Source organism: Hyaena hyaena, unplaced genomic scaffold, assembly GCF_003009895.1.
Source record: "Hyaena hyaena isolate Hyena2069 unplaced genomic scaffold, ASM300989v1 scaffold_414, whole genome shotgun sequence".
NCBI classification, from domain to species: domain Eukaryota; kingdom Metazoa; phylum Chordata; class Mammalia; order Carnivora; family Hyaenidae; genus Hyaena; species Hyaena hyaena.
In genome coordinates, this window is record NW_024081044.1 from 1,610,677 (window position 1) to 1,636,940 (window position 26,264).

Below are 26,264 nucleotides of genomic sequence, written 5' to 3' on the forward strand. Positions count from 1 at the left end.
TTACGGAACGTGTACAGAAACATTGGTTTGATTTTTTAAAACGTGTTTTAAGTCACATACGAAGATAACTGGAAATGTACCGAAGACTTACGTTCAGATGCAAATAATCAGAAACACCCACAATCTGCCGGATAAGAAGGAGGTGCTTATTTTCACATGAAAAGGCTTGTTTTCACAGGAATCACCATACAGCACAGGAGGGGACCAAATTACCATGTGGTTCCTCTTGGCCACACGTTGTCGCTGTATTGTGGAATCAGGAACACAGAGGAATCAGGAGTATTAACAGAACAAGGTGTTTACTACACAAATTAGACCCTATACATCTACAGTCGGGAGAGGAGAGAAGGCAGCGCTTTAAAGAACATTCTCAGCCATGACAGTCTGGTGGACACACGATGGCTCACAGGAAAATCCAAATGGCATCATTCTTTGCTATAGAACTTGTGGCGGCCTCTGTGGAAACCTACGGGTCTGAGAAAATGGAGGTCACGTAGCCGGCGGCAGTACTGCAGAGAAGTCTTGATGGGCAGGGCAAAAAAAAAAAAAATCAGCAAAATGGGGCAGAAGGTGTAGGTCAAATTCCTATGGCACCTATCACTGGCTTCACGGTGATTCCAAAAACTAAGGCCTTCTTCCCTTTCTGCCTTCCAAATCTCATGCAAGTGGCTACTGGTGAATTCTAACCTGAAACTATAAAGAGAGCAGATTCTAGAAAATTAGGTCACAGCATTACCCGTGTTGACCTAGCGAATCCCGGGAGTCCCAACTCCAATCCTACATTTGTGGGTTTTTTCTTTTTGTCTGATCACAGGTCTCTTAAAAGGGTAATCTCCAAATCACAGTCGGAAGAAATGGCAAAGGGTAAAAGGGAAGGTATGTAAAGAGCAATTCTAATGAAATCATATTCTATAATAAACTGCATACTTACAATTTCTGCCTAAAATTTTTTTAACCGGGGGAAAAAGAAAAGACTCTCTGAATTTAAAAAAAAAAAAAAAAGAAAGTAACCTTTTCTTATATGAAAGGAGGAATATTTATAATAGACAAGGAAAATCTAGTACCTGTGACAATAGGTCACAGGAAAATCCCAACAAATAGCAAAATGTCCTCATTCCATGGCCCCTTCACGTACAGAACGGTTAAAAAGTTACATAAAAATCAATACTTACATGTTACAAATACACTTTAACTCACCCATAGATTCAAGAGACTTCAAAATGGAAAGACAAGACTTTTATAAGCTGATTTAAGGAAAAAGACTACGTAAGCTTCTGTACTATTGCTTAAACAGGGCTCAGAGAGTGGTCTCAACTCAATATTCGGCTGAAACACACGACTGGAAGGTATCGTCCGGCGACGGAGTTTCAGAACAGAATTTGTTATTTTCAACTTTGGAAGCACTTCTTTCATGCTGTGGATTCTCTGGAGCACCGTATCTGAATCCGCATCAGACTTTCCCGTATCACTGACACTTCTGTCATTTTTCTCCAGTGGCATTTTTTTTTTTCCTCACATGACTTTGCGTTCGCTAGGACTGAACACTTTCCTGCATTTTGCGGTTAGAGTTTCTCTATCTCGCGTGCATTCTCATCACGTGTTTATGTAAGGACGTGGGCCAATTGAAGGCTTTCCCACAATGTTTACATTCAAGAAGTTTCTCTCCAGTGTGCATTCTTTCATGGCTTCTAAACGAACTGGGGCGGCTGAAGGCTTTCCCACATTCTTTGCATTTGTAGGGTTTCTCTCCAGTGTGGACTCTCATGTGCCCTCGAAAGGTGGTGCGATAAACGAAGGCCTTCCCGCACTCCTTACACTCGTAGGGTTTCTCTCCGGTGTGGGTTCTCTCGTGGACCTGCACGTAACTCGAACAGCTGAAGGCTTTCCCGCATATTTTACATTCATAGGGTTTCTCTCCCGTGTGGGTTCTCTCGTGTATTCGGAACGAACTGGGACAGTTGAAGGCCTTCCCGCAGTCCTTGCATTTGTAAGGGCCGTCGCCGGTGTGCGTCATCCTGTGTCTCCGGAAGCTGGTGAGAGAGATGAAGGCCTTCCCGCACTCCTCGCATCTGTAGGGTTTCTCGCCAGTGTGGGCCCTCCCGTGTATCTGCAGGCCCAGGGGGGAGCTGAAGGTTTTCCCACACTGCTTACACTCGTAGGGCTTCTCTGCGGTGTGAGTCCGCTCGTGCCTCCGGAAGGACGTGGGGCAGCTGAGCGCCTTCCCGCACAGCTTGCAGATGTAGGGCTTCTCCCCGGTGTGAGTCCTCACGTGCACTTGGAAGGTGGTGAGCCAGTGGAAGGCTTTGCCGCACTCTTTACACTGATAGGGTTTCTCTCCGGTGTGGGTGCGCTCGTGGGTCCGGAAGGAACTGGAGCAGCTGAAGGCTCTGCCGCACTGCTTGCACTCGTAGGGTTTCTCTCCGGTGTGCGACCTCTCGTGTATTCGATAGGAACTGGGGCAGCTGAAGGCCTTCCCGCACTCCTTGCATTTGTAGGGCCCGACGCCGGTGTGCGTGATCATGTGTCTGTGAAAGCTCCCGAGAGAAATGAAGGCTTTGCCGCATTCCTTGCAGTCGTAGGGTTTCTCTCCGGTGTGAGTTCTCTCGTGTTTTCGAAGAGAGCTGAGACAACTGAAGGCTTTACCGCACTTCTTACAGTCGTAGGGCTTCTCTCCCGTGTGAGTCCTCTCGTGGCTTCGAAACGAACTGGGGCAACTGAGGGCCTTCCCGCACTGCGGGCACTGGTAAGGCTGCTCCCCGGTGTGCGTCCGTTCGTGTGTCTGAAAGGTCTGATGGTATCGAAAGGCCTTTCCACACTGCTTACACTGGTAGGGTTTCTCCCCGGTGTGGGTCCTCTCGTGTTTTCGAATAGACTGGCGATACCGAAAGGATTTCCCACATTCCTTACATTCGTAAGATTTCTCTACGCTGTGATTTCGTTCGTGTTTTTGAAAAGGCTGGAGGTAACTGAAAGCTTTTCCGCACTCTTTACACTTGTAAGGCTTTTTTCCATACTCCTGATACTTGTACGGTTTGCTCAACGTGTGACATCTCCTATGCCGATTGAGGGATGAATGACGCATGAAGACTTTCCCGCACGCGCTGCACCCCCACGGTTTTAGTTCAGGAGGAGTTTCCTTGTGCAGATTAAGATGCGGAACGGGGCCGGAGTCGCCTCCACACGGACCACCTTCTTTGCTTTGGCAGAGCCTCTCTACCATACGGCTCCTGGAAAAAATAACACCAGAAGTGCATTACTGATTTGTGCCTTTCTATCAGTAAATACTAGGATTACATTTGGGCACCTGGGTGGCTCAGTTGGTTTGGCATCTGACTTTGCCTTAGGTCATGATCTCGTGGTTCATGGGTTTGATCCCTGGGTCAGGCTCTGTGCTGACAACTTGGAGCCTGCTTCATGCATTGTGTCTCCCTCTCTCTTTGCCCCTCCCTGGCTCAGACTCTTGTCTCTCTCTCAAAAATAAATGAAACATTAAAACTTAAAAAACAAATACTAGGATGACACTGTTACAATTCATAGGGAAAGGGTAGGTTTTTCTGTCCTGTGTGAACAGCTTGAAAATGAATATTCTGCTCAACCATAACTGTTATATGAAAGTAGTGAGGATGGGGCGCCTGGGTGGCTCAGTCGGTTAATCGCCCGAATTTGGCTCAGGTCATGATCTCGCGGTCCGTTGGTTTGAGCCCCGCATTGGGCTCTGTGCCGACAGCTCAGAGCCTGGAGCCTGTTTCCAATTCTGTGTCTCCCTGTCTCTCTGTCCCTCCTCAGCTCGTGCTCCGTCTCTGTCTCAACAATAAATAAAAGTTAAAAATTTTTTAAAACTTAAAAAAAAAAAAGGGGGAAGTAGTAAGGATCACATCGGAGTTTCTGAATACTCCAAATGAACTTTCCTGCAAACACTGAACATTTGTCACATTTAAGAAAGCACTTTGGTGACAATTTTCTAGGAAAAATACATCTTTTTTTTAAATTACTGAATCTTTTTTTTTTTTAATGTTTTATTTATTTTTGAGAGAGAGATAGAGACAGCGTGAGCAGGGGAGGGTCGGAGAGAGAGGGAGACACAGAATCTGAAACAGGCTCCAGGCTCTGAGATAGCTGTCAGCACAGAGCCCGATGCGGGGCTCGAACCCATGAACATGAGATTATGACCTAAGCCAAAGTCGGACGCTTAACCAACTGAGCCACCCAGGTGCCCCTAGGAAAAATACATCTGAAGCTGGGCCGTCTTGTGTCTGCTTGTTTTAAAATTTTTTTTAAATGTTTGTTTTTGAGAGAGGGAGGGAGACACAGAGTCCGAAGCAGGCTCCAGGCTGTCAGCCCAGAGCCCGACACGGGGCTCGAGCCCATGAACAAGAAGATCATAACCTGAGCCGAAGTCAGATGCTTAACTGGCGGAGCCGCCCAGGCACGCGCTCCATGTTTGCTTGCTTTTACATTTTCGTAACATATGAAGATTTCTTTGGATGCTCCTTTCCACCACGCATGCAACCTACCTTAGATTTCTTCCCTGCTTTTTGTACTGATCTTCAAAGTTAGGGTCTTTCCACTTTTTCCCTACAATGCAAACCCAGAAAAAAACCAATAAATTATAGAATTATTACATTACAAGCCCATGATAAGCTCTGCCCACGCCTGATTTGCCAAAGTAGTCCATCTCCCCGTTCCTAACTCAAGAGCACGGACGGGTGAGAAACATGCATGCCCTAACGAACTGGGTGAAAGGGAGTTGTCACCCTTACCTATTGAGGCCAGGTTCCGGAAGGTTTCCTGCATCACATCTCTGTAGAGCTTCTTCTGGGATGGATTCAGAAGCGCCCACTCCTCCAGGGTGAAGTTCACAGCCACATCCTCAAAGGCCACTGTGTCCTAAAACATCCCACACACATGTGGAGGAGGGATGAGACAGCACTAGAAATCTACAGTCAATTAATAAGAAGTTCACATGATTCTGTGATCTCAAAACAGTCTAAGACTTTGGTCATCAGAATTCCCACTCTCTACACATAATCATGTCCTCATAAATTTCTGTCACGAATACACGAAAATTATTTCTACTTTGGGGGCGCCTGGGTGGCTCAGTCGGTTAAGCATCGACACTTGATGTTGGCTCAGGTCATGATCTCGGGGTGCCTGAGATCGAGCCCCGCGTCAGCGCAGAGCCTGCTCCCTTGCTCAAGTGTGCGCACTCTTGCTCTGAAATAGATAAAACTTAAAAAAATTTATTCCTACTTTTACGATGTTCATGTCAATTCTCATTGCTTTCTCATGGTAATGTACCAAGCATGCTGGAAAAGGAACTACTATACAAACGAAAGAAACATTTCCATTTTAAGACCACCAATTCCTTGTGAGAAAAAGCTCACTTCCCTTCTTATTTCCCACCAGGTCACAGAGCACTCCATGGAGTAGAGGGGCACAGCCACATGAAGTTTTAATGAATAAAGACACAGTGAAACATTGAGAGCTTTTACTTTTTAAAAAAATAATCTTTTTAGGGGCGCCTGGGTGGCCTACTCGGTTAAGCGTCCAACTTTCGCTTAGGTCATGATCTCACGATTCGTGGGTTCGAGCCCCGCGTCGGGCTCTGGGCTGACTGCCAGCTCAGAGCCTGGAGCCTGTTTCAGAGTCTGTACTTCCCTCTCTCTCTGACCCTCCCCTGTTCACGCTGTCTCTCTCTATCCTAGAAATAAATAAAAATATTAAAAAAAAAACTTTTTATTTTTAAGGGAGAGAGGGAGGGAGGGAGAGGGAGGAGGAGAGGGGGAGAGAGAGGGAGGGAGGGGGAGAGAGCGAGAGAGAGAGAGAGACAGATAGACAGACACAGAATCTGAAGCCGGCTCCAGGCTTTGAGCTATCAGCACAGAGCCCGATGCGGGGCTCGAACCCACGAACTGTGAGATCGTGATCTGAGCCGATGTCGGATGCTTCACCAACTAAGCCCCCCAGGCGCCCCAAGAGCTTTTGCTTCTATTTCCACTGGCAACCATGAAAGGCCAGAAGGCCCGTGGGAGTCCGATGTATAACCAGGACCCACGAGCCACACTGTCCCCAAGTACTCCAGGCCATCGGAAGTAGTCGGATGCAGTGGGCTGCAAGTTTTCTGGCAGAGAGTGTTCATTTTCACTTGTCTATAAAAACATTTGTCAGAGATTCAGTCATTCCCTTTTTTTTTTTTTTTTTTAATGTTTTATTTATTTCTAGGAGAGATAGAGAGAGACAGCTTGAGCAGGGGAGGGTCAGAGAGAGAGGGAGTCACAGACTGAAACAGGCTCCAGGCTCTGAGCTGGCAGTCAGCACAGAGCCCGACGCGGGGCTCGAACCCACGAACCGCGAGATCATGACCTAAGCGAAAGTCGGACGCTTAACCGACTAAGCCACCCAGGCGCCCCTCAGTCATTCCCTTCTATCTGTGCCCTTTCACGGCGCTTGGATGTGATTCGGAAATTACGGCTCAGGTACGAGAAAGGCAGCCTCACAACTCAGAGCCCCACAAAACCTCTCTCCTCTAGGGCCTCGGAGCTGCTTCTCACCAACTGTTAGCAAACAAATGCATGCCCACTGAGATGACACGTGCCTACGGGGTCTGAAAAGGTTTCTCACTCCCATGATGAAGTGTCCAGGGGTGGGGGTGAGGGGGTAGCAGGGCAGGCCTCTCAAGCCGGTGGGAAAGGTCTTGAGAGAGCAGGGAAGGGAGCCTGGCCTGGGTTATTCACTGAGGTTTGCGGGGGTCGGGGGGGGTTTGGTGAGAGTTCGGGTTCAGGGGCAAGGCCTTCTGGGAACCGAGGATCTTGCCAGAGCCAAGGCAGTGACTGACCAGCTAGTGTGTGTTGTCCCCTCTTACACACGCAGGTGCCAGGGGAGGGAGGAGGCGGGGAGGGTTAAAGCTGTCAGCAAACAAACATCTAAAAGTGGAGTCAGAGACTTCCGGTTTCTGGTCAGACACGTCAGCAGTTTAGCTGCTGCTGTTCCTGTCCTCGCAAGGAAAAAAACCAACATGCGAAAATCAACAACTCTTCGTGAAACTACCATCTCCAAAGTCAGAGAGACAAAAAAAGGTTGCCATTTAAACATATGACCACAGGGGCACTTGGGTGGCTCAGCTGGTTAAGTGACCGACTTTGGATCAGGTCGTGATCTCACGGTTCGTGGGTTCGAGCCCCTCATCCGGCTCTGTGCTGACAGCTCGGAGCCTGGAGCTGTTTTGGATTCTGTGTCTCCCTCTCTCTCTTCCCCTCCCCTGCTCATGGTCTGTCTCTGTCTCAAAATAAATATAAACACTAAAAAAACTTAAAAATAAATAAAAATAAAAATATGACCACAGGGGCGCTGGGGTGGCCCAGGTGGTTGAGGTCCCAAGTTCGGCTTGGGTCACGATCTTGCGGTTTGGGAGTTCGGGCCCTGAGTCAGACTCTGTGCTGGGAGCATGGAGCCTGCTTTGGATTCTCTATCTCCCTCTCTCTGCCCCTCCCCTGCTCATTCTCACTCTCAAAAATAAGTTTTTTAAAAGCTTAAACATAAATAAAAATAGGTCCACCACAATATCGTGTTCTTAACCAGGCGCGTCCTCCCGAAATAAGAGACGCGAGCACGACTGACTGGCCTGGGGGGGAGGGGGGGTCAGGGAAGCACTTGTGAGTGACTGTGACATAAAGTATGTGGCATTTCCTCTAACACCACTGCTCCAACTTGACATCACCGATTCCGTGGCCAGTAGTTCAGCTCAGTACCAACACCATCCCAACGTAGTGTCAGATTCACAGATCGAGCACTCGCCACCCCAAGACTGGCCCAGTTCAGATGCCAGCCACAAAATGGGGTGCCCTGTCTACTGGCATTCCCACCCAGCCACCCACACATCTACAGACGCCCTTGAAACCCCTTGAGGTTTGGGAATTTGCTGAAACAATTCTGAGAACTCAAGAAAGCACTTGGCTTATGATAAGCGTTACAAGTCAGGAACAGCCCAACGGAAGAGACGCGTAGGGGGAAAGAACGGGAACCGGGGGTGACAGGGCAGGATCATTTGCAACTTCTGGGTTCTTTCTCCGCAAGCTGTGCCCTCAAGCACCTTCATGCATTCATCAACTTGGAAGGTCTCTAAATCCCATCTTTTAAGGTTTATTTTTGGTTTTTAGCATTTTATTTATTGAGAGAGAGACAGAATGTGAGCAGGGGAGGGGCAGAGAGAGAGAGAGAGAGAGAGCGAGACAGAATCGGAAGCAGGCTCCAGGCTCCGAGCTGTCAGCACAGAGCCCAATGCAGGGCTCGAACTCACGAACCTGAGCCGAAATCACAAGTCGCACACTCCTCTGAGTGAGTCACCCAGCTGCCCCCCAATCAGACTACTTTTTGTCTTACGTGGGCACAAGCGACAGCTGGGTGAGGCTCTGACCTCTAGCACCCAGCCGGTGAGGAATCAGGGGAGGGACACACGTCCTGCGGGATGAACCGTCTGCTGTAACTGCCCCCGTGTGCCTGCCCATCAGATACCTGCTCCTGCGAGAGCGTCTAATAAAGCCTCGATTCACTGCGCTCGGAGTCTCTGCGTCCCTCCTGTGACTGGGTCGCCGGGCTGATTTCTTATAAACCCTTAGCCAGATCAACTTAGAACAGCACACTGAAGGCCTGTTGTTTTGTTTTTTAAGGCCTGTTTGCTTCAGTTCCTTCTCAGGCCATTAGGTCTGTCTTCAAACAAATAAAACAAAACAAAACAAAAATCCCCTAGCATACACCTCATTTTGAAAGAAACCAGAGGGAAAAACACACCTCAGTTATAGAGAAACAAAGAATCAATTTATACTCAGTGCCCAAAAAGACCATGCAGGTAAGAAGAGAGTGGAATGAAATATTTTAAAGTGTCCACAGAGAAAAACAATGTGGCCAGAACTCTGTGTTGAGCAAAATTATTCTTCACAAGGGAGGGAGAAATAAAGACTTTCTGAGACACACAAAAATTTGAGGCAATTTTTCACCAGTATACCCGCCTTGCAAACATTATTAAAGAAACTTCTTTAAAAAAAGGAAAATGATGAAAAAAGGGAGAACATTTCAGAAGGAGTAAGTTTTAAACATTCTTAGTCTGAAAAAAAAAAAAAAAACCCACGAAACTCTTCATCTGATAGATAATACTTTGTTTAAAATAACACTAACAAAAAAACCTATCTGGTGGGGCACCTGGGGACCTCAGTCCGTTAAGCATCTGACTTCAGCTCAGGTCATGATCTCGCGGTTCGTGAGTTCGAGCCCAGCATCGGGCTCTGTGCTGACAGCTGGGAGCCTGGAGCCTGCTTTGAATTCTGTGTCTCCCTCTCTCTCTGCCCCTCCCCCACTCATGCCTCGGTCTCAAAAGTAAATAAACATTAAAAAAAATTTTAATGTATCTGGTAACTTTATAGCTTATGGGGAAGTGAAATGAATGATAGCAATGTTACAAGGGGCAGGGAGGTGAAGTGTTAGGGTCACTCAAAAGAGAAGTTCACTGTGAATACACACTGTAAATTCAAGAGGAACCAATAAACAAGAAAAAAAGGAAGTTTAACTGATATGATAGGAGCATATGGGAAAACAATGGAATCAGGTAAAATGTCCAGTTAAAGCCAGAGAAGGCAGAAAAAAGGTGGAATACAAAAGAGAAATGAAGAAAAGGGGCAACCAATAGGACATACAAAAAATGATGGCATATTTAATCCAATAATACGAATAGTCACTTTATTTTTTCTACGTTTATTTTGGGGGTGGGGGGCAAGTGCACATGGGGGAAGGGCAGAGAGGGAGAAAAGAGAGAATCCCGAGCAGGCTCCAAACCATCGGCACCGAACCTGACAAGGGGCTCAAACTCACAAACCAAGAGATCATGACTGGAGTCAAAATGAAGAGTCAGACGCTTAACCGACTGAGACACTCAGGTGCCCCTATCAATAATCACTTTAGGTTTTTTTTTTAAGAGTTCTCTTTTTTTAATGTTTGTTTGTTTTAAAGTTTTATTTTATTGCTTTTTGAGAGAGAGACACAAAGTACGAGCTGGAGAGGGGCAGAGAGAATCCAAAGCAGGCTCCAGCCTCTGAGGTGTCAGCACAGAGCCAAGTGCAAGGCTCGAACCCACGAACCATGAGATCATGACCTAAGCCAAAGTCGGATGCTTAACCAACTGAGCCACCCAGGCGCCCCAATGTTTGTTTATTTTTGACAGAGATACACACACACACAGTTCAAGCAGGGGAGGGGCAGAGACAGAGGGAGACATAGAATGCAAAGCAGGCTCCAGGCTCTGAGCTGTCAGCACACGGGGCTCGAACTCACGGACTGAGAGATCATGACCTGAGGTGAAGTCGGACGCTTAACTGACTGCGCCGCCCAGGTGCCCCCCCCCCCAAAATAAACAAACATTAAAAAAAAAATAAAACTATCTTTGCCACATTCAACAGGACTAAGGAGCAAATGAATCTACAATAACAAAGCCCTTTGAACTAATGAGAGTAAAGTAAGGCTGAAGGATAAATGGTTAATATACAAAAGCAAAAGTTGGGGCGCCTGGGTAGCTTAGTCGGTTGAGTGTCTGACTCTTGATTTCAGTTCAGGTCATGATCCCAGGGTGTAGGATCGAGCCCTGTGGTAGGCTCCACGCTGAGCGTGGAACCTGCTTAAGATTCTCTCTTCCTCTCTGTGCCTCTCCCTCACTTGTGCGCGTGCGTGCTCTCTCTAAAATAAATAAAATGAAAAAAAAAAAACACACACAAAAGTTAATACTTTCCTATAGATTCAAATACGTGCAGTCAATTGATCTTTGACAAAAGATGAAGGCAATTCAACAGGGAAAACACAGTCTTTTCCACACAAAGTGCCAGGAAAAGTAGACTCCACATGAAAAAAATCTACATACAGAGCTTACACCTTTCACAAAATTTAACTCAAAATGGATTCCTAGATCTTATAGAAAACCAAGACTAAAGTATTTCCCAGGAGATAGCACAGGAGAAAATTTAGGTGACCTAGGGTTTGGGAATTATTTTTTTAGATTCAATACCAACATCAGGATCCATGAAAATTTAAAAAACAGCAAAACATTAATTGTGGCTTTATTAAAATGAAAATCCACTCTGTGGAAAACAGAAGCCACAGACTGGGAGAGACTGTACAAAACACTTCTCTACTAAAGGGCTGGTGTCCAAAACGTCCAAAGAACTTGTAAAAGTCCTGAAGACAAGCAACACAATTAAAAATGGGCAGAAGATCTGAACACACACCTCACCCAAGAAGATATATAAATGGTAATTAGGTATATAAAAAGATGCTCAACATCATGTCATTAGAAATTGTTAATAAGGGGCAGCTGGGTGGCTCATTCTGTTGAACGTTTGACTTTTGCTCAAGTCATGATCTCCCAGCTCATGGGTTCAAGCTCCGTGTCGGGGCTCTGTGCTGACAGCTAGCTCAGAGCCTGGAGCCTGCTTCAGATTCTGTGTCTCCCTCTCTCTCTGACCTTCCACTGTTCACGCTCTCTCTTTCAGAAATTAAAAAAAAAAAAAAAAAAAAAGATCTGACTCAAAAAAACTCCCAAATTCACAAACTCTTTGTCCAGAAGACAATCTCCTGACCTTCCCAGACTTTGTCAATGTACACAAATTACTAAGTGCACCTACGCTGTGGACCCAAAGCTCAAGCCAAGGTCTAGAAACAAAACCAAGGATGGGGCGCCTGGGTGGCTCAGTTCATTTAAGCGTCCAACTTCGGCTCAGGTCCCGATCTCACAGTTCATAGGTTCGAGCCCTGCATCTCACTCTGTGCAGTTAACAAAGACCCTGGAGCATGCTTCAGCTTCTGTGTCTCCCGGCCCCCTGCCCCTCCCTTGCTCACGCTCTGTAGGCTCTGTAGGCTCTGTAGGCTCTCACTCTCTCTCAAAAATAAATCAACATTAGAAACAGGCCCAAGGAGGGGCGCCTGGGTGGCTCAGTAGGTTATACGTCCAACTCTTGGTTTCGGCTCAGGTCACGATCTCACGGTTTGTGAGTTCGAGTCCCATGTCAGGCTCTATGCTGACAATGTAGAGCCTACTCAGGATTCTCTCTCTCCCCCTCCCCCACTTGCACTCTGTGTCTCTCAAAATAAACAAGAAAGGAAGGAAGGAAGGAAGGAAACGAAAGAAAGAAGCGCAGGGAAACCAGGATTACAACCTCAGAAGGAGCAACACTGCCGTTTCCTAAGCCCCTCCCCCATGTACACAAGCATCCCTAGCTTTCCTTCATTCTGAAGCTTCTCTGAGCTCCTTCTGTGGTGTCTGAGCAGGTAGGATACCTGCTGAGGGAGGTTCTCCAGGAAGAGCCAACTGGGCCTTCAAGTATTTCCCTTTCCAGGTTCATTGGGGGGGGGGGAATGACTTACCTTAAAATTTTTTTAATGTTTATTTTTGAGAGCGACAGAGCATGAGCGGGGGAGGAACAGAAAAAGAGAGAGAGGGAGACACAGAATCGGAAGGAGGCTCCAGGCTCCAAGCTGTCAGCACAGAGCCCAAAGCAGGGCTCGAACCCACCAACTGTGAGATCACAACCCGAGACGAAGTCGGAGGCTTAACGGACTGAAGCCCCCAGGCGCCCCAAGTTGGAGGAGCCTTACCTTAGAATCATTGACCTCAGGCTTCTGCTTCCTACCAACTTGCTCTTAACTGCTACTAACATTTTAAAAGTGATAAGTCTACTGTGGGGAACAAAATTGCTCATACCCAGCGTTTACATATGTGTAAGGCAGGGAAAAAATTGTAAGGCATTCTTCTAGTTCAACAACAAAAAACCCCACACACAAATATCTACTCTTTCCAAAACCCACAAATATGCCAGATAATTATTATTTCATGGCCAGAAACTGTTTGGAAACAATCATAACTGAACACATTTCCAGGGGTTCCAAGTCTAAGTCCTGATACTGCCTTTGAAATTGCCCCAAAGGACAACTCTCTGAGCGTCATTATACCTGCCGGTGGGAAGAAAAAAAGAAAATACCATTTTTAATAGATGTAATTAGGAAATCTCTTCTTCCCCTGAAATTCACCCTTTTCTTGCCTCTTTGTAAAATTTTATACTTTCAAGGTCTACTGATTAGACACATTTTAACTCACTGGGAAACGCAGGCTTAAAGAAGTCGAATGCGGTCTCGAGCTCAGGTGGGGCGATGCGGGGCACAGCACCCCGGGAAGTCTCCGAAGAGGAACTGCGACCAAAGGACTCCCCACAGGACGTCTGTGCCCAGGAATGGTAGTAGGAGGAGGGGCAAAGGGGTTTCAAGCTATCTATTCCAGGTGGTTAACTCGGCTTCCTCTTATGTAAAATATCCTCGGGCAAAAAAATAAATAAATCTCTAAAAAGAGCCATGAATGGCCCCGCGGATACATGATAAAACCCTGCATACTGTGAAACGCATCACGGAGAACAAATAGTTAATAATGATGCTCTGAACCGGAGAGGAAAGATGGCGTTTCGGAATGCAGGGAACGATCTGGAAATTTAGGCATTTCCAGTCTTACGAAAGAGCGAGGCTGGGAGCACAGGGTCGTGGGTTTGAGACCCCGCTCCTCGGACATTTGGAAAAGTGAGGGAGAAACCGGGTTCCCCCAACCCCCACCCAGGGAGAGAGGGACTGGGGAACCCACAGACCACAGCTCTTCCCGGGCATGAACCCCGGAAAACGAGGCAGGACTGTCCCCCGATGACCCTCCCGTGGGCATCGCCCAGTCTCCGGGACACGCGGTCGCGCACAGGGACGGGACAGGACGCCGGGGTCCCGGCTGCCGCCCGGCCCCGCGCTGCGTGCCGCGCCAGCCGCGGACCAGGGTCCGCAAGCTCCGGGGTTCACCGCGAGGCCGGGTCCCGCCACGGCCGCTGCCCGCCGCCCCCGCTGCCCGCCTCCCGGCCCCGCACACTCACCATCGCGCGGTGTCCGCGGCGCCGGGCCGACCACCATCCGGCTGCCACGGCAGCGCAGGTCACGGCCACGGAGGATGCGGCCGAGGCGCCCGAAGCCTTTAAGGACGGCGACACGGGATGCGAGGCGCGGACGCAGAGCAGCGACCGCACACAGTCCCCGCCGTCCACAGCGCGTCGCCCGCACGTACGGCTCCGGCGGCTCCTGATTGGCAGGCTCACGAGGCCCCGCCCCCGCCCGCCTGAGTGACGCCGGGCCGAGGTCACGTCTTTGAGCCGACCTTGCTGGGGCAGGGGGCTGCCACCTGTTCTCTCCCGGGCCGTTGCTGGGAACCGCCGGGCCGCCCACGGAACCGTGACCCTTCTACCCCCCCCCACGTGTGACCTCACCATTCGTAATCATGAGTCTGGTTCCATGTTGGTCTTTGACCGTTTTCCAGCAGGGAGTCGTCTGCCCACCGCGCCCCAACCCCCACTCCTTTGGGATGTAAAGCCTTGGGGGCGCTTAGCTCGGTGGGAGGTTTGAACCCCACAGCCCTAGACCAGGCCCGCAGCCTCAGGTGCTCGTATGTGAGAAACGTACTGAGGCAAAGAAACCCCTGGAAAACCTTCCAGTCTAATTCCATGGATACTTCTCTGTTCAGTGGAATTCCGGGGATACTTATCTGTGCAAAGATGGAAGAAGGAAAACTGCAAGAACGCCGCTTAGTGGCAAACAATAGACGGCAAAGGTCTAAAGGATCAACAAAGCGTCAGGACAGGGGTCACCTATGGGGCAGGGCAGAGGTGAGGCGGGGAGGGGAACATGAGGTCACCCTCACTGCTGCCCACAGTTAGGAATCTTCATGATGCCTCCCAGGATGTTCCTAGGAAGTCCTACCACAAGACATTTTGTACATTCTTTTCTCAATATGTTTGATGAGCAAAGATTTCAAAAAGGTATTAAGGTTGCAAAAGAACATAATTTATAAGTTTGGTTCTTCTGTAACGCGGCAATGTGAGTTTTCATTCTCAGGTTTGGCAGGAAAAACTTGGTAATAAGCCAACTGTTACTGTCTACTTAGGGCAGGAAAAACTTGGTAATAAGCCAACTGTTACTGTCTACTTAGAAAGAATGGGTTACATGAACGCATCATCATATGTACTTTAAAAAACAAAAGGGTGGGCACTTGGCTGGCTCAGTCAGGTAAGCGCCAACTCTTGTTGATTTTGGCTCAAGTCATGATCTCACCGCTTGTGGGTTCGAGCCCTATGCTGTCAGAGAGGAGCCTGCTTGGGATCCTCTCTCTCCTTCTATCTCTGCCCTGCCCCTACTTGTGCGCAGGCATGCTGCTCACTCTCTAAAACAAATAAACTTAAAAAAACCTGCTCTAAAAACAAAAAACAAAGGTATTGATATGAAAAGATCAATGAATATGCATCAATAGAACAATTTAACTATATTGCAATATATATATATATGTCACCTTTTCCGTAACCTGTATAGGCAGGGGGATCCCCACCACCCTTCCCGCTCCCTCACTAAGGTTTGGTTGAGTAGTGGAGACTAAAACATACCTACTAGAAACATATGAAAAGGTTTATTACTTTCATAATCGAAGTTTCTGGGAAGGGCAAGGCAGGCTTCCTCAAGCAAGTGGCAAATGCCTTGAAAATGCAAAGAAAGGGGACTGGCCCGGGTTTTATTGAGGTTGGTTTGGAGGGTGGCCAGGGTTAGAGTTTGTGCTCACTGGCAGGGACTTCTGTCATTGACTCTCTCGCCAAGGTCAATGCTGAGCACCCAGATGTGAAGCCCAACGGGTAGAGGGGAGGGATAAGACTTTAAAAGAGCCAGCTGTCAGACAAAGGAATCTCTGCCCCAGATTCCTGGTGCTTGTCAATTCCTAGGGATAAGAGCACTAAGAGCCAGTCTTGTTCTAATATGTGGTCTTTGACTCTGTCCCTGACATGGCTTCTCCAACTATGTAAATTTCTAAGTGATACAAGCACTAGGAGAAACTTTTGTTCTAATGACCTGACTCTGGGTGGACTCCTGGATGGGGGCTGGTCTCCAGAAAGACCGAGCCACTGTTAGGGGCTTGGAATTTTTAACACCCCCCATCCCCCAGAGAGGGGAGAGAAGCTGGATATGGAGTTAATAATTCATCATGCGTACATTAGTAATGCCTCCATAAAATCCCAATAGTTTGGGGTTTGGAGAATTCGCAGGTTGGGGACACAGCCGTGTACTGCGAGGGTGGCATACCCCAACTCCATAGGGGCCCCCCAAGAACTCTCCTTACCTATCTCTTCATCTTGCTGTCCATCTGCATCCCTGATCACATCCTTTAATAAACTGGTAATTGTAAGTGTTTCGCTGAGTTCTGGAAGGTGCTCTAACAAATTAATTGAACCCAAGCAGGAGATTGTGGGAACCTCTGATTTGTAGCAGGGCAGAAGTTGCGAGTAACCTTGTTGGGACTTACTACATGTGACTGGTGTCTGAAGTGTGGTTAGAGAGGTCTTGTGGGACAGCCCTTAACCTGTGGGCTCTACACTACCTACGGGTAGATAGTATTAGGCTGAGTTATACTATAGGACACTCAGCTGGTATCACGGTTGTGGGGGAAAAACCCTCACCCGTTTGATGATCAGAGCTGTCGGAAGTAGAGTGTTCTCAGTGAATATCAAGAAGACACATAGGAGAAAAGAAGTGTGTTTTCTCTACTCTGGAGTAATATTAGGTTTTCCTATCATATCAGCAGTCAAATATTTAAAAATGGAGCCAGAGACTTCTGGTTTCTTCTCTGGCATGCAAGAAGTTTAGAAGGTGACATTTCTACACTGACCAGGAAAAAGCAAGTAACTTAAAAAAAAAATCCAATGATCAAAGAATTGGGGTCACAATGGAAACCGCTTTGTCCAAAATAATAGCCATTTTGAAATATCCCTACAATATTGTTTTTTTTTTAATTTTTTATTTATTTCTAGGAGAGAGAGAGAGAGAGAGAGCGTGAACAGGGGAGGGTCAGAGAGAGAGGGAGATACAGACTCCGAAATAGGCTCCAGGCTCTGAGCTGGCTGTCAGCACACAGCCCGACGCGGGGCTCGAACCCACGAACTGCAAGATCATGACCTAAGTGAAAGTCGGACGCTTAACCGACTAAGCCACCCAGGCGCCCCTGTTCTTCTTCTTTTTTTTTTTTTTTTTAATGTTTTATTTGTTTCTAGGAGAGACCGAGAGAGAGAGACAGCGTGAGCAGGGGAGGGTCAGAGAGAGAGGGAGACACAGAATCTGAAACAGGCTCCAGGCTCTGAGCTCGCAGTCAGCACAGAGCCCGATGCGGGGCTCGAACCCACGAACCGCGAGATCATGACCTAAGCGGAAGTTGGACGCTTAACCAACTAAGCCACCCAGGCGCCCCAATATTCTGTTCTTCTTAACAAGACCTGTCCTCAAAAGATTGTTTCTCAAGAATCACACAGGCCCAGGGAAGGAAATAACCCACTCCAGTTTCCTCCAGCCTTTCTGCGTGACCCAAGTTGAGGGTGTAGGGAATGGAGATAGACTTGTGAGGTTCACAGGTCATTTTTCACTGCTCGCAGCCAACGTGTGGGGTGTTTTCCAAAACCATTTCTCCAACTCCTAACACCAGTTGGGTGGCCTACAATTCTACCCAGGTCTAACGCTAACCAGAGTTAACATCAGACTCTGCAGCGTATGAGCACAACCCCATAAAATGGGCGCCCCATCAGCCGCCAGCTGCGAACCGGAGGCCCAGGCCTGGGAGATTCTCCAGGCACCCTCCCAGCTTTGTTAATTCCGTAGAAACTCACAAAAGCTCTGTACTTTTTATTACTGATTTATTTTAAGAGATACAAGCCAGGAACAGCCAAATGGAAGGGGTGTACTGGACAAAGTAGGTGGGGAGGTAGGGAACCTCCATGCCTGCTCCAGCTACAACACTCTGCCAACACATGGATGTCTTCACCAACTTAGAATCTCTCTGAATCCTGAGGTGGAAGGGTTTTGATGAAGATTCCTGGCGTAGATAGGCACGACTGATGAAATCATTGGTGATTGGCCAATAACTCTAGCTCCTCCCCACTCCCTAGAGGTCGGGGGCTGGGCTGAAAGTCCTAAGCCTCCAATCAAAGCTTGGTCTTCCTGGCGACCAACCCCAATCCTGCAGCTCCCTAGGAGCTTGCCAACAGTCACTCCTTTGAAGATAAGACGCTGATATTGTCCTTATCATTTAGAAAGTTCAAGGGCTTAGTCGGTCTTTACTAGGAACTAGACAAAAACCCAACATTTTTCTTTTCTCTTTTTTTTTTTAGATTTTTTTTTTTTTAAATTTATTTCTAGGAGAGAGAGAGAGAGAGAGCGTAGCAGGGGAGGGTCAGAGAGAGGGAGTCACAGACTGAAACAGGCTCCAGGCTCTGAGCTGGCAGTCAGCATAGAGCCCGATGCGGGGCTCGAACCCACAAACCGCGAGATCATGACCCAAGCGAAAGTCGGACGCTTAACCGACTAAGCCACCCAGGCTCCCCTTTTCTTTTCTCTTTAAGTAGGCTCCGTGCCCAGTGTGGAGCCCAACATGGGGCTTGAACTCATAACCCTGAGATCCAGATCATAACTAACTGAGCCACCCCAGGCGCCCGACATTTTTCTTATTATTCCAAAGGTCACAGCCCAGAGACATGCGATCATTAAAATAGGTACACCAAATCAAGACTATAGAGCATTTCTCTCCACCCATGACATTCCATTACATCAGAGACTCCCATTTAATACCTGTGGAATAAACCGAAGGAACTGTACATTTCTTATTTTAAGAAGTCTCTACAATACACCCAAAGATGACATGGGTGACGGAAGGACACCTGAGGGTATTTTAGCCTCTGACAGTTACAACAGAGAGTAAACACAGCCTAAACCCTACTCAGATAAACATGAACCCTCACACTAAAGGCCTATTTACCTCAGTTCCTTTTTCACAGTACGTCATGCCTGGCATTCAACAGCAACAAGAACAGCAGCAAAGGTATTAAAATACATAGTTTGAAGAGATAATACAAGTAGAAGAACTGGATTCAGATGTAGCAGATATGTTACAGTTATTAGACCAGAGACATAAACCAATCATGATTCATATGCTAAACACTTTTGGGGCGCCTGAGTGGCTCAGTCAGTTAAGCGTCCGACTCTTGGTTTCAGCTCAGGTCATGATCTCATGGTTTATGAGTTCAAACCCTGCATCAGGCTCTGTACCGACAATGTAGAGCCTGCTTGGGATTCTCTCTCTGCCCCTTCCCTGCTCGCTTGCTCTGTCTCTTTCTCAAAAAATAAATTAATGGGGCACCTGGGTGGCTCAGTTGGTTAATGTCTTGTAAGCACATGCATTCAGAAGGCTCACCATGGTGGGATTAGACAAATCAGGCGGTAGTACATGTAGCTCTTGACCTTAGGGTTGTAAGTATGAGCTCCACATTGGGTACAGAGATTGGGCGCCTGGGTGGCTTAGTCGGTTAAGCGTCCGACTTACGCTTACGTCATGATCTCGCGGTTCGTGGGTTTGAGCCCCGCGTCGGGTTCTGTGCTGACTGCCCGCTCAGAGCCTGGAGCCTATTTCAGAGTCTGTGTCTCCCTCTCTCTCTGGCCCTCCCCTGCTCATGCTGTCTCTCTCTCTCCTAGAAATAAATAAAAATATTAAAAAAAAATAGTTGGACATGACTTAAAAAAAAAAAAGAAAAAAATAAATTAAAAACAAATTGAAAAAGGATGCCACAAACTTGAGCATTTCAGGGTACCACCTTAGGGGAAACAAAACGGAAGCTCTTAGGGCCGCCTGGGTGGCTCAGTCGGTTAAGCATCCGACTTCAGCTCAGGTCATGATGTTGTGGTCCATGAGTTCAAGCCCTGTGTCAGGCTCTGTGCTGACAGCTCAGATCCTGGAACCTGCTTCAGATTCTGTGTCTCCTTCTCTCTGCCCCTCCCCGACTCGTCCCTTTCTCTCTCTCTCTCCCACTCTCAAAAGTAAATAAACATTAAAAATATTTTTTAAAAAGAAAGCTCTCAGCACCTGGCCTGGCTTTGAGGGTTCAAAAGAACATGTATAATCTTAAGAATTATCTGTAAAGAGGGAGCCGGAGGTATGAAGCAGGTACATCAGTAGAAAAGATCTGAGAGAGCATCAGAATCCCTAGTCAGGCTGATTGGTGAAGGTGTTTCTTTCCCAAAGCTAGTTAGTAAAGACTGGAGAAAGTGGCTACTTCCTCACACGCAAAGACACCAATGCGTATACACTTCAAGGAATACACACACACACACCAAGGAAAGATGACACCAACAAAGGAACACAGTGATTTTCTATCCCATAGAAATAGAGATCTGCAAGTTGCCTGATATAATTGTTCTAAGGAAGCTCAAAAAGCTTCACAAGGACACAGATAGACAATGTGGTCTCTCTATCAGATGGGGGCCCCCAAATGTGGGGTGACAATCGGGTGGAAGCCAGTGGTGTGGGCAGTAAAAGCATTCACCCAGGGCAAAATAAAGGAGATAGGAGTTTATTGATTACACTGCAAGGGAGTGGCAGGCAAGGCAGCAAAGGAGGCTGTGAATGGGGGGCGGTTTTTAGAGAGGGAAGTTGATGGGACACCTGGGTGGCTCAGTCAGTTGAGTGTCCGACTTTGCCTCAGGTCATGATCTCATGGTTTGTGGGTTCAAGCTCCGCATCATGCTCTGTGCTGACAGCTCAGAGCCTGGAGCCTGCTTCAGATTCTGTACTCCCTCTCTCTATGCCCCTCCCCTGCTCATGCTTTCTCTCTCTCACAGAAATAAATAAAACATTTAAAAAAATTCAGAGAGGGAAGGTGAGGAGGTATAGTGACATACAGAATTTTCCCTTTTTCGGTAACAGTGCCTGGCGGTAAGTAGCCCATGGGTCAGTTAGGGCCTATGGATATTGTGAGATGGGTGGCCTGATGGGCCTGTCTGTATTCAGCCAGAGGGATTAGGGTCACTTTGGGCTCTTCTGCCTTGATCCGGTTTCCACTGCACAAGCCTGTTGTCCAAAAGCGGCCTCTACGGACAATTCAATGAAATCAAGAAAATAATACATGAACAAAGCAAGAAATGCAGCAGATAGTAGAGCCCAAAAAAGAGCCCAAATGTCCATCGACGGATGAATGGATAAAGCAGCTGTGGTATATATACACAATGGAGTATTACTCAGCAATCAAAAAGAATGAAATCTTACCATGTGCTACTATATGGTTGGAACTCGAGGGTATCATGCTAAGCAAAATTAGTCAGAGAAAGACAAATATCATATGACTTCACTCCTATGAGTGACTTTAAGATAAACAAAACAGATGAACATAAGGGAAGGAGAAAGAATATAAAAACAGGGAAAGGGACAAAAACATAAGAGACTCTTAAATACCGAGAACAAACAAAGGGTTACTGGAGGGGGTGTGGGAGGGGGGTGGGGCTACATGGGTAAGGGGCATTAAGGAATCTACTCCTGAAATCATTGTTGCACTATATGCTAACTAACTTGTATGTAAGCAAACAAACAAAAAATAATAATAATAAAGAAATTGAAGAGAAAAAAAAAAAGCAAGGATGGGAGCCTGGAGTGGGTTTTCATTGTGGCTGGGGGTTAATGAAAAAACATCCAGTGACAGATGGTTTTATTCAGAACCATCCTGACGGGATTTCACAATGGGTGAGAAACAAGATGCGGTTCAACTCTGAACACAGCGTGGGCAGGTGGGAGATTATGGCCAGAGAGCAAGGTGGAGGTCAGTGGAGGGAAAAGGACTAAGAGAAAAAAAAAAAAAAATCAGGGGTCAGAGGGTTCTGGCTGAAACGACCTAACGGAATTCTTACTGAAGACGGGCCAGGGTGGTCACTTTCACCTGGAGGATCATGGGGGGGCAGAACTTGATTGGGTATCAAGGGTGATCGGATACGGAGCGGATGGGGAGGATTCACCTGACTTTTCAGGGTTCTTGCTAAAGCTGGATTTTACAAGGAGCTACCCAGATAGACCTACGAGAAGGTTTAGGAGCCTGACACAAGTTTGGTCAGGCAAAGCATATTTGTCGGGGGTGGGGCCAGGGCAAGAGTTTTGCACACAGGGACTTGTGTGCTTGAAATCTGAGGCCAGCGCCCTGTAAGGGAGCCTCCGGACTTGTCTGTCTGTCCAGGTGGTAGAAATAAGGGGAAGGGAGGGGGTGCGGAGGAGTAAGCTGTCAGCAAGCATCAAACGATGTGGCATCTGGCTGCTCATTACTAGGACACACATGGGTAAGAAAAGTATGCATTTCAAATGGCTTGTTTCTATCTAAAGAAAAACTAACACCAACAGGAAGTTGATGAAATGACCAACAGCGTGTATTTGGAGATGGCTGGAGTTACAGCACTGGAGGGGAGCAGGCTGTGTGGACAGTGAGTTAATTCTTAAGTTAAACTTTCTATCTCACAGATATACTTCCAATAGAAGTTGGTATACACCATGTTTTACTATTTCGCAGTCTGTTTAATTTTAACTTTTGTACATAGGAAACCATTCTAAGATTTAATTCCTTTTTTAAAAAAATACTTTAATCTCTACACCCAACGTAGGGCTTGAACCCACAACCTTGAGATCAAGAGTTGCATGCTCCCTACATTGAGCCAGCCAGGTGGCCCAGATTGAATTCCTTTAGACCCTAACAGTTACAAAAGTGAAAAGCATGGAGAAATGAGTATTTTCAAATCTTTTTCTTTTTAATTCGTTCAAATGTTTATTTTGAGAGATAGAGCACGTTTGCACACAAGCAGCGGAGGGGCAGAGAGAGAGAAGAGAGAGAGAATCCCAAGAAGGCTTCTAGCTGTCAGCACAGATTCGGAGCTTGAACTCACAAACCTGAGATCATGACTGGAGGCAAAATCGAAAGTGGGACGCTTAACCAACCGAGCCACCCAGGTGTCCCCAAATAAATCTCTAGCTAGAAGGACATGTGGCATCATTTGTCCTTCCCCTTCCCCTAGTTCAACACTGGGGATATTTCCAGGAATAAGTAGCATATTCTAATGCAGTAGGGGTTGGAGTTCAGCTCCTTAAATGTATTGGATTTTCAAAGACTTACATAAGCTACAAGTAGCTTTCTTCATATCAATTAAAACAGGAATTCACTTTCTTTACCCTTTTATTTATTGGGGGGGGAAGGAGAGAGAGAGAGAGAGAGAGAGAGCGCAAGCACAAAGGGGAAGAGGGCAGAGAGAGGGAGAGAGATGATTCCAAGCAGACTCTGTGCTTTCAGTGCAGAGCCCGATGACCTGGGGCTCGATCCCCTGAACCGTGAGATCATGACCTGAGCTGAAATCAAGCATCTGAGCCACCCACGTGCCCCGTTTTCCCTTTTAAATGTCACTGTCCTCCAGGGACATGCATCAACACTGATGTAATAATGAAAAAAATGTACCCGAAAGCTTAAGCACATTCATCTCAAACCTTAAAATCCGCTTGCCTAAAAGGAACACAAAATACTATTTAGTTCTGCAGCTTTCCTGTCTTACTGCGATCGTCCCTCTCAATCAACTTACATTTCCAAGCCCAAGAAACCAAAAAAATGTTATTTCTCCCACAGGGCGCAAAATGACAAAGTGCTAAGGGAAACTAGAAGAACCAAAGGGCTGCAATACTCAATCCACAAAGGAATCCAGAGAAAAGAACATAAATGTTGGGCTCAGCACAGGAGAGCAGCTGGCGCCTCACAGGACAGAAGGAAAGCCACAGTCAGAGAATTTCAAACACACTCCAGACTCTTTCAGTGGAGGGGACAAAGCCCTGGAGTTCGTAGATCCCTGCTCAGGGGTGGGGGTGGGGGGTGGAGGGAGGATACTGAGCAGCCACAGGAATGAACCCTGGTAGCCCTGAACTCCCTCCCCCCCTGGGGTATTACTGGAACCCCTGTCTCCCCAAGGCTTCCGTTCTCCAAGTGAGGAGACTCTCACCAGATTCAGTTTTAGGTGGTTACCCAAATGACCTCCCAAATCATGAGCCCTCACCCGGACACAGAACTCCTGACTTTCACAGGCTTTCAATACAAACAAATTATACTCCGTGCACTTACACGTGGATGCAAGACTCGAACCCATGTCTAGACGTGGGTCCAAGGGTACCACGCTTAGCTGGAAAGGGCATCATCTCCCCACCCCGTTATGCAAGCACCCCCAGCTTTCCAGGCTCTATGCCTTGTCTGCATATAAAGGCTCTCTCCATATAAAGGTGGGTGTGAGCAAGTAAAAACACCTGCAGGGGGTCCTCAGGAAGAACAGCTGGGGCTTGAAGGTATTTCCCTTTGCAGGCTCAGTGAGGAAGGGGCCTGGGCCCCTAGCGTTGCTCCCAGTCACGTGAATTCCTTTGCACTATATTGGTGTTTTTAATGACACAAGCCCAGTATACGAGGAATCCAGGATGATCACACAAACCCAACGTTATGTGGAAAAGATGAAGAGAAAACTGTAAGGCATTTTTCTAGTTCAACAACAACAACAAAAAAAATCCACAAGTATTTATTCCTTTCATAAAACAATGACCGTAAACATTCCTTCCATGACAAGAAATTGTCATATAAACAATCGGACTTGAATGCTCCAAGGGCTGGAATTCTATTTGAAAAGCTCCTCTTCCCCCTCACACACGCACACACAAAACAAGAACAACAAAAACCAGACCTCAATACTACCACACCGTCTCAGGGGAAGAAAAATGAGAAGCAAGAAATGTTCGTGCATGCGAGGTGGTACTAGAATATATATATTGTTCTTGCTGAAATTCACCTTTCTCTTCTCTCTTTGGAAATAGTTAATACCGTCTTTCTCAGTCTATCGCTTAAATACATTTTATATTTAACTGGAAACTAAAAAAGAAAAAAGGCGAATGAGTGTTACCAAGGTTACACACCTAGTGATGAGCAGTGCACACAGGACAGATCACCCAGGAAAGTCTCAGAGAGGAACGTCCACCCAAAGGAGTTCGCATAGCCTGTCTGCCCAGGAAAGATGGGGGGGAGGGGGCGCACAGGAATTCGTAAAACGTAGTTCCGGGTGCTTCCTGCCTGCTTCTCTCTCGAGTAAAATATCCACAGACAAAAAATACGTTTCAAATGAGCCAGCCGTATAGTGTGTACACTGCGTCAGCTTGAAATGCACCACTGAGGACACACCATTGATACCGATGCTGTGAACTGGCGAGGGGAAGCTGGCGTTTGGGGAGGCGGAGAGGGAATCTGGAAATTCAGGGACTTACTGCCGGCCCAGGGAGGAGCCAGGCTGGGGGAAAGGGTCTTGGACTTGAGACTCTGCTTTCCAAAGATCTCGAACACTCAGGAGAAAACGGGTGCCCCTGGGGAGACAGGAGGGGCTGGGGACCCCACAGCGCAGAGCTCCTCCCGCGCACGGACTCCGGAGACTGAGTCACGATTGTCCCCTGACGAATCTCGCCGTGCTCTCCGCACAGATCCGGGGAGACGCGGCCGCGCGCAGGGATGGGACAGGACGCTAGGGTTCTGGCTGCCCGCACAACCCGCACGCCGCGCCCAAGCTGGCTGAGGTCCGAGTGGCGCCACCGGGGACTTGGGGACTCCGCCCCATTCTGGCACACCCGGCCCCGCACACTCACCATCTCCCGACTTCTCGCGTCGCCCAGCGTCGTCGCTACTGCTCCCGGGGCAGGTGCAGGTCACTGCGCGATTGACGCAGCCGCAGAGCCACCTGGGACCTTTAAGCGCAGGTGAGAAGGGATCCGGAGCAAGGCCACGAGCTTCCGCTGCGCTGCGGAGCGTCGCCACACCCACCTGCCCCTTCCGCGTTTCTGATTGGACAGCTCTAAAGGACCCGCCCCTCTGCTCCCGAGTGACATCAGGGCAGGAGGTCTGATTGGTTATGAGAGTCAGTCTCTGCAGGTGGTCGGGAACCTGTTCCCTCCTTTGACATTTGCTTTTATTTTTTTAAACGTGTATTTTATTTTTGAGAGACAGTGAGGAGGGGAGGGCAGAGAGAGAGAGAGGAAGACACAGATTCCAAAACAGGCTCCAGGCTCCGAGCTGTCAACCCATGGCCCAATGTGGGGCTCGAACTCCCGAACCGCAAGATCATGCCCTGAGCCGAAGTCGGCCGCTTAATCGACTGAGCCACCCAGGCGCCCCGGACGTTTGCTTTTAAATAACACTTGGGGACGCCCGGGTGGCTCAGTCGGTTAAGCGTCCGACTTAAGCGTCCGACTTCAGCTCAGGTCATGAAGTTGCGGTTGGTGAGTTCCAGCCTTGCATCCAGCTCTGTGCTGACAGCTCAAAGCC

The 26,264-nt window shown here is 47.7% G+C and overlaps 1 protein-coding gene across 2 annotated transcripts; it reads right to left on the reverse strand.

The window, feature by feature from the left end:
• Nucleotides 1–1,500: 1,500 nt before the first annotated feature.
• Nucleotides 1,501–25,688, reverse strand: LOC120245275 (zinc finger protein 791-like). Of its 2 annotated transcripts, none has more exons than XM_039252244.1 (4): nucleotides 25,589–25,688; nucleotides 4,761–4,887; nucleotides 4,515–4,575; nucleotides 1,501–3,227 (listed from the first exon to the last, which is right to left on the reverse strand). In XM_039252244.1, exons 1-4 carry the CDS (start codon nucleotides 25,589–25,591, stop codon nucleotides 1,574–1,576), a joined length of 1,845 nt encoding a protein of 614 aa, XP_039108175.1. In that variant the 5' UTR covers nucleotides 25,592–25,688; the 3' UTR covers nucleotides 1,501–1,573. The 2 variants fall into 2 exon arrangements, with proteins under 2 accessions (XP_039108175.1, XP_039108176.1); XM_039252245.1 differs by lacking the exon at nucleotides 25,589–25,688 and adding an exon at nucleotides 13,935–14,087.
• Between the last annotated feature and the right edge of the window lie 576 nt (nucleotides 25,689–26,264).